We start from the raw sequence: 8,545 nt of genomic DNA on the forward strand, positions 1-8,545 counted from the left end.
TTGACTTACCCAGCAGCACCAAAATAACGCCGCCAAAACAGCCGGCGGCGAAGAGCCAGAGGCTGCGCGTCTCGGCCAGCTCCGCGCTGTCCACACAACTGCGGAATGTCGGCGAGTCCACGGTGCGATTGTAGGGCAGTGGACACGAGTCGCTGTCTAGCGCCTCTGCGGAATGGAAATCGAAATTGGAAACTTGGTCAAATGCCAAAATTAGCAGCAGTCGCAGCTGCTGTAACTGCATCTTCTGCTTACCCATGCAAACGGGTACGAATTTCGGATTGGCGCCCATCGTCATGAGGTGATTGGTCACCTGCTGACAGACGCAGGCGTTGATTTGAGTTCGTGTCAGATCGATGACTTTCAGATGGCACAAATTTGCCAGTTTGTCAATGTTGAAGTCGCTCAACGGATTCGCCGAGGCGTTCAGCTGCCAAAGATCTGCAAAGAAAGATAAATCTCTTGTATATTTCAGCTATATCACAAGATATCTCTATACTATCTCTTCTTGTTCCTGTTAAAACTGACAATCGCCTGGGGTACATTTAATTTTAATCAAATGATTGATGTTTTGGTTATCTGTCAGCCAGTTACGTATTCAAATTCATCATGAAGCTATACGTTAGCGTTGCCACCTGACAAAAGTCTTAACATGTGGCAGCACTTACTACACACAGCTATCTACAAAGATTTAAGATAGCTTACTCATAAATAATATACAGATTGTCTATCAAAATTTATCAGGTAGCTTTGCAACATGTGAATATCTGGCATCCCTGTGCAATTATTCCACACAAAGAAATAATCCCTTCAACTACTCGGCAAAGAGTTGCCAGCTCAACGCAACAGCGCTACCACATCGTCTTAGCTGCTTGTAAACTAACGTGAGCTTTGACACGAACATTGAATGAGAGACTTACTTGGCAACACTCCCAGATCGGGAATATCATGCAGCTCACAATTGGCCACATTCAGGTATTCCAGAGGCGCACGAATGGGCTTCTCCAGCGTTTCGAGCTCTTGATGCAGCTCTCTCAGATCATTGCTGTCTATGTAGAGATTGCGCAGCCTGGGCAGAGAGAACAGCTCCATGGGAATCGTAGTGAGCCCATTATTCGATAGATCGACTTCCTGTGCATCGATCAATGGTTTAGTTAGTCAGTCGCAAATCGTAATTGCCGACATTAATTAGATATTTGTTGCTTACCTGCAGCGCGGTGAGCGGTGCAAATGTGCCCGGCTCCACCGATAAGATCATGTTCTCATAGAGCATTAAAAACTTAATATCGGTATACCTCTGGAACGAGCCACTTCTCAGCTTCCTAATGCGATTGTACGATAAGTCCAGTACCTGTACAAATTATGACTTTAATTCTCGCTTTTTAATTGTCAAAAGAAATTGCCAAGTCATGCAAGATATAGCAATTGCTTACAGCTACAACTAAAGATACATTATATCTGGAGAGTGTAAGCACAGACACGGGGCAAATTTGGTATATATATTAAATTTGCGATTTACCCGAAGATATAAAACCTGCCAGACTCTTCACTAAGTAAATATCTGCATACAAAGCAGAAAACTTTTAATTATAATAAGAAATTTTCTTGAGAAGAATAAACTTGATTATAATAATCAATCAACAAAGAAATTATTGCTCACTTAATTTATTTAAAATTTAGTCAATTATGTTTGCACGGCTTCTAGATACACTAGAATATATGTTTCTTAACTGGGTTTGGGGGTTGCTCTCATGCAAATACATATCTGCATATTCATGTCGCATATATTCCGGCATATTTATGCCATGCTACGAGTGAACTTCTTTATGCTTTAATTAAGCTCAATTGAGGCTGGCTACTGTCTGTGTGTGTGTGTGTGTGTGTGTGTGCGTGTGTGTGTGACTGGGGTCTGTAACTGTGACTGGGGATACACGAGACACGAATTAAGTTTGGGGTCATGCGATTTTTATTGGCTCAAATTGACCTCTTATGACAGGTCGGATGGCTGCTGCCATCGGCCAATTGGTGTCAGCTACTCACCTCGACGGACGTCTTTAGGTTTTGGGGCACCTCCTTGAGGTCCATGTTGTAGCAGCGTATGCGCATGAGCTTCTCGATGCGCCCGTACGAACACCTGCGCTCATCTTGGGGCGCAAAGCCAAAGGCCAGCATCGCATTCACAACGGATATGAAGACAATGTTCAGCAGCAGGCAACGCAGCTCCATGCTGTAAATAGATTGAATATAGATTAGATGGGAAAACAAATATTGACCACCAACATTGAGGCATCAATGGCGCCTATTAAATCTTTGCTGCTCTATGCCCATTGTGCTGTTTATTTCCCTGGCTGTCTATCAAAATAATAAATAAAACGAAATTTAAATGTGCACACTGCCGCACCTGACCCAAAAACAATTATTTTCGAATTAACAAATTACAAGATCAATGCCGCGCCATTGAGGATCAGCCTCCATGCTCGATGCGTTCAATCAAGTGGAACTGCGCCGCCTCGGTGGGCGTTTAGTATGTTCGCTGTGGGCGTGGCAATAAATTGAATTAGTTGTGAACTATGTAAAGCCACAAAACATTGTTTGAGCAGGGCACGCAACGCGGGTCAATGCGGCGTATGAGTGATGTTTGCTTTGTGTTTAGCGCATATTACGTATACGACCTGTTGTTGTTTGGCTTTCACTCAGTGTCAAGGGGTTGGCAGCCCCATTGTGCGCACATCAAACTGTAGTTATATAGAGAAAAGCAAATCGAAAGAGTCAAGCAATTTTGACTGGCTGCAGCCGGTTAAAAGGGGTCTGTTTTTGTTTTTTTTTTTTTTTCAATTCTAACATCTCGAAGAAAACACAAATATCAAAATTATTCAGGGCATAAAAATGCTGATTAACAACTGGGTGGGATGAGTCGTGGCAAGTCGTGCCGGAAATAATTCACAATGTGCAATATTTGTGCTCTTCTTCAAGCTGTACACGTCAATAGAAACCACCTGCTAAATATAACGCGAGAACTGACTCACTCGCTGCCACTCGAACTTAAAATGAGTCTAAGTTAAATAGCTTTAGTCTTTGGGGGCTTCTTTGTCTATTATCTTATCGCTGTGCCTTCCCAAATTTATTATATATCTCCCTTGATACAACATCAAACAGAAGGCGAGCTGCGCACAATAAATCATGGAGGAATCGTAATACCAAAATATCTTTTATGGAACGTGTCAAAACACCAACAACAAGTGCTGCCAAAATCAAAAGAAAACAAGATATATTGAATGAATGTAAATTGATTGATTGCCAAAAGCCACAAACAACAAAAATGCTTGGGTCTACACATGGAAGATCTTAATGTAGCTCAGGATAATCTGATGCCGTTTGCCAGAAATGGTTTTCCAAAGATATTATATATCCGAGCACATATTTTGCACGTTTGCCAATTGTTTATGCGGCTGTCACGCCCCATTCCCCAAGTGCAGTCGGCAAAGTCATGTTGCCCCCTCTGTTCTTCTTCTCCGCCTTCCACTTCCTCGACTTGCGCCAAGCTGTTTCATTTGTTGCATTTCATCTGGACAATGCACGTGCCAATTACGAGCTTGTGGAAAACAGTTGCGTGATTGCACAAACCTTTGTTTATGACTAATTTGTTGTCCGAATCATAAACGTACCTTTTCCTAAACATATACAATTTCATTAAATAATATCAGGTTACAATACAGCCCCCGAAGGCGTTCGCATATTTCTGTGACATTCAAGATAATTGCAATGCGTTTTTTTTTCCTCAAGTTCAGTTTACAGCAAAATAAATAAATAACAACTGTTAATTGTTGTTAAAAGGGCATTTTAGTAGAAGAATTGTAAGCCATTGTATGGGGTATCTTCTAGTCCAGCACTTTACATTTGATTTAAGGCATCAAGGAATATCATAAGAAAAGCTACCCACTTGGCCTATTTGCCCAGAACTTAACGTGGCCGAATGATTGATGGCTCGGGGCACTCGGAAATCGTATTTGAGCACAATAAAACATATGCCAAAGCCAATTCGAGTCGCAGCTATAATGGATGGCTTTAATGCCGTCATATACCGATAAGTCCACCAAGGCGGTAAAACCAATCAATAATTTATGTCGAAATAAATGTATCACACGCTTTCCTAGTATTGGCCAAGTAACGCAATGGGTGATTCGCTTTACTTGGTAAAAGAAAATCAGATATTTGGACTTTGTCCAGAAATCTATCTGCTCCAATTGACAAAGAGTTGGAAAAGATGCGTGCACAGTGCTGGCAAAAAGTATGCCTCTCTTGACTTAAGCAACTTATTAAAAGGCCCCATCGGGATACCCATGCTAATTTAAATGGACGGAAGCGAAAGATCAAATTCGGTAAAAATAGTGTAGTAAATAATTATTATAGTTATGTATATAGAATAATATGTGTCACGAAAGAAAGGACATAAATACGAACTGAATAATTATACAACTTTTCGGTAGGCGTACTGCTGTCGCGCACTGTGCACTGTGCCTGTACCTCTGTCATTAGAGATGCCTGCCGAATCGGCAAAAAAAATATATATAAAAAAAATTTAAGTGATTTCAACAGATTTACACACAGAGATGCGACCGCAACAATGAGTTCTGGCTATAAATACTACCCGTATATTCCATATGCAAGTTGGTTTTTTGAACAAAAATTCAAATTTAATTTAAAAATTTTGAGCAGCGGAAAGAGAAGAGGGCCAACTGCAGACTTATGGCGCACACAAACGTTGAAAATTGTTGTATTCAATTCAGCTTAAAAACCATTTTATTTATTTAATTTTTTTTATTAGTATCGGGTTGTGGTCGGGGTGGGGGTGGTTGTGTGTTGATGCGGTATGGCCGACATTTGTTGGGCTTAAATTCAATAAAATTGGCAATAAAAAGGGCTAATGCTCGACAAGCGATACGGCTACAAACGAACATTTTCTATAGCCATAAAAACAGATCAGACACAGACCTCCAAATGGGGCACATACATTCGCGCCTTATGCTCTGAGGTGGGGCATGGCATAGAAATGAAAATGGAAATGGAAATGCTTAAATTGAAATCAAAATTCGAATTTATGCATTCCACTTTGGCCGCATTTGTACAATATTTATCTATATTTATGGGGCTCAATCAGGAGGCCCAAAGTAAAAAAAAACGAAACTCGACAAAAATACGGGAATTTTATAACAAGGGGGTGTAGAAGATTCGTCAGCCAATGGATTACGGCCTGGCTAATGATAAATATGTATGGAATATTATTTATCTTCGCATAACCCAAGCAGATGTTAAGCAAGCGATTATGGGATCAGTAAAAATCAGAACTATACTAAAATATATATATACATATAAAAAAAAAACACAAATTCTAAAGCTTATAAAACAAGAAGAAGGAAACTTTAAATTAGTTTCAAATATTTTAATAACATTCTAAACATTTGTGAATGGATTTATGTGCTCTTCTGATACCCCTTGTCACACTTTGTGGGCGTTGTGCGCCGTTCCATATGTGTATGTGTGTGTGCGTGTGTGTGTGTGTGTGTGTAGCCCCCCTTAACAGGTGTGCAGTTTGGGGGCCTCCGCTCGGAAGATTTATTCTCATTTTTCTTTACGCAGACTCGTATGATAAAGATTTATTTGTTTAGACTTTATGTGTTGAAACAATAAAAGAGGGGCACATATGCGCATAGGGGCCTCTTACGCCTCTGGCTGCCTCAGATATTATTTGTTTTTTTAACCGCCGAAACACTTTAACGTAACTGAATCTAATCGGAGGACTCAAGTGCACAGTGTACACATATAACATGTTGGTTTTATCAGCGTAATGAAACATTTCTGTTTTTTATGTTGAGTGGGCTGCCTTTGGAGCCATTTGCTTCGTAAAAAAAACGGGAAACATCGATGACGAAAACAACGACAAAGTCGAAGTTAAGGCAATACGAAATTAATTGAAAGCAACAACAACAAATGTAATAAAAACGTTGCCCATTTATTTCAATTAAACACAATCAAGAAAACATTCTGCCCCAGAGACGGTACGAAAAAAATGCGCTGCTTCAGCAGAAAAACTGACCATTGGCATTCGCATTGGGGCCAATTGAAGAACTTACAAAAAATGATATATACATATAGGATGTGTAAAGATTAAAGAAGTTTCCGAAAAGTTAAGTCGGCAGAAGTCAGCAAAAACGCAGCAATTAATTAATGAAATTCCTAGAACTAATCGGATCTGGCTTTCTCGGGAATTAAAATAGTACAAATATGTTATTCCCAGGAAATTTTAAATGTTTACACACATCTTCAATAAAGAACGATAATTAGAACCCTCCATTAAGAGAAGTTGAAGAAACTACACAAATCTGTAGGATATGGATTTATGTAGGACCATTGTTATGGATGCTAAAAATGTAGTGCAAAAGAAGTAGAACCATGGCAAGCCAGATGAAATATCTTTGCCAACTAATTTTTTAAATTACTCACAGAAGTAAGAGTAAAGAGAGATAAAGAATTTCAGATAAGAAAGAAAGAACTTTTAGGGCCAGTCATTTATGGAGAGAACTAAGAAAGGCAAACAATAATACTTTCTTATAGTCTTAATTTCCCAATAACCTTATAGATTGGATCTTATCGGCCAGTTGTTTCGATTATTGCCCTACAAATTGCTTTATATTTATGGCTCCTTGTAGAACGCAATACGCTCGCTCTATGCAACACGTACCAGGTGTGTCCTATACTGTTTAACAACAGTTAATAAAAGTGAACTCAAGTGTGATTAAAAACACAGCCAGTTGTTGTTAGAAACGATTATTAAAAGAAATCTCACGGTAACAAAGTGCTTTTTATATTTCGTATAGCTTTTCTTTAAGTCTATGAAATCAAATCAAATCTTATCTTTCTCGGCTTTGTCTTGCTTTGCCCAATATTTCTCCACATATAGAAATGAATATTACTCGCATTTGACATAAAACGTTTTGGGTACTCTTAAAACCACCCGACTCTACTTTGAATTCCCTGCAGTACGCGCAGAATTCTCCGCCTCTTCGCTCAATTGAAATCAATTTAACTGTTTTATCTCATTATGCTGTGGAGAGTGCTTGAGGTCAAAGCGCATATAGCTGACTAGAAACTTCAAGTCAATTCTTCTGTATATTTCATAGTTAATATTCTGTTTTAATATAATATTTGTATTTTACTGGCGATAACCCAAGTAACCCTGATAAGGCCTCAAATTAAGCGTTTGCGTCTTACCTCTTAGGTAATCCAGTATATGTTAGATATTTCCATATAAAGTTCGTTATCCTTAGGTTCAACACATTGTCCGGCAGAGCACATTTTTATTATTTAGATATCAATTCGATATGCTTGATAATTTCCATTTTGTGTGATCGAATTGAGACACTGCACAAAAAATATATATTTTCGTTACACAGAAATTTCAGTTGTATTTCAATTAACACGAATTTTTGTTGCTTCTATTTTTTTTTGTGTGCTTTATTTTGCCCACCGACGGAACCGATCGCAACGACCACCGGAACCGACCCGTTCAATTCAACCGCAGACTGGGAATTGAAGCGATCGTCGAGACAGCGCAGATCGCTCGTTTGCTCGGTTTGCCTTTCGGTTCCGAAAAACCGAAACTCTGAAAAAGTTGATAAAGCACCGACGCGAACGCGGCGACAATGCAGCCCATTTGTGGGATAGGGGGGTGGGTGGGAGGTAGAGGAGAAAGGGCGGCAATAGGTGGACTGCAAGCGTTGAAAATTTCTTGAGTGAAATATGAAAATATGGAAATTTCAAGAGCGTAAGACTCGATCTCTCTCTCAGTCTCTCTGTTTGCTGCACTCGCTGCTGCTGATAACAATTGGAATTGATATAGATATTGCCCATGTAAAAGTGCATGCAGCCCACTGTGCCTGGGCCTGAATTGAATTTGCTCTGTTTGTGATTTCGACAGCTTTATTTAGTATTTGTGTGCAGCTCAATTTCAGCTTCAATTAGCAGTTGATAGCTAACAAATTGATCGGATCGATGACGATGTCACCCAACAGCATTTTCGATTTAATCAATCTTTCACGTCTCGCGCGCTTCCGACTCTAAAACTGCCACAAATTACAGTTCTAGAGAAGAGACACGAACAGACGTCTGCTGTGATAAGACTGGAACGTCAGCTTATGCAATCAAATTTCTTATCAACAATGTGCTATTTCATTAAGACCTTAAAAAAAATACAAAACAATTTTTTAACTGACAGTTGTCAAACAAAAGTCAATTATGAAAGTCTTTTCTGCTATCAGAAGAGTTTCTTTGACAATGGCCTGATTTTTAGGGTTTCATTAAAAAGAGTTATTTCTTTTTCAGAAATGTCTTCATTTTAGAACTTACTCAACTTGTAGGCAATATTTGGTTGCAATTGGACGCTTTGCATTAATAATAATATTTCATTTTAATTGACTTTAAAATTATATTATTTTTATATTCCAGATATTATAACCATCCCAAGAACCCAAATGTTTTGCTCTGCGAGCAT

At 39.1% G+C, this 8,545-nt stretch overlaps 1 protein-coding gene across 1 annotated transcript in view; it reads right to left on the reverse strand.

Moving 5' to 3' along the window:
• Lapsyn (Leucine-rich repeat activity-regulated protein at synapses) overlaps positions 1–7,589 on the reverse strand; it is a 9,639-nt gene extending 2,050 nt beyond the window's left edge. The window contains exons 1-6 of the mRNA XM_002050268.4: positions 7,267–7,589; positions 2,038–2,224; positions 1,205–1,348; positions 918–1,128; positions 253–438; positions 10–165 (exon numbers count right to left, since the gene is read on the reverse strand). Coding sequence (XP_002050304.1) covers positions 10–165; positions 253–438; positions 918–1,128; positions 1,205–1,348; positions 2,038–2,223 — 883 coding nt within the window. The 5' untranslated portion in view covers position 2,224; positions 7,267–7,589. The remainder of the gene's footprint in view (positions 1–9; positions 166–252; positions 439–917; positions 1,129–1,204; positions 1,349–2,037; positions 2,225–7,266) is intronic.
• Between the last annotated feature and the right edge of the window lie 956 nt (positions 7,590–8,545).

This window comes from Drosophila virilis, chromosome 5 (assembly GCF_030788295.1).
Source record: "Drosophila virilis strain 15010-1051.87 chromosome 5, Dvir_AGI_RSII-ME, whole genome shotgun sequence".
In the NCBI taxonomy this organism is placed as follows: Eukaryota; Metazoa; Arthropoda; class Insecta; order Diptera; family Drosophilidae; genus Drosophila; species Drosophila virilis.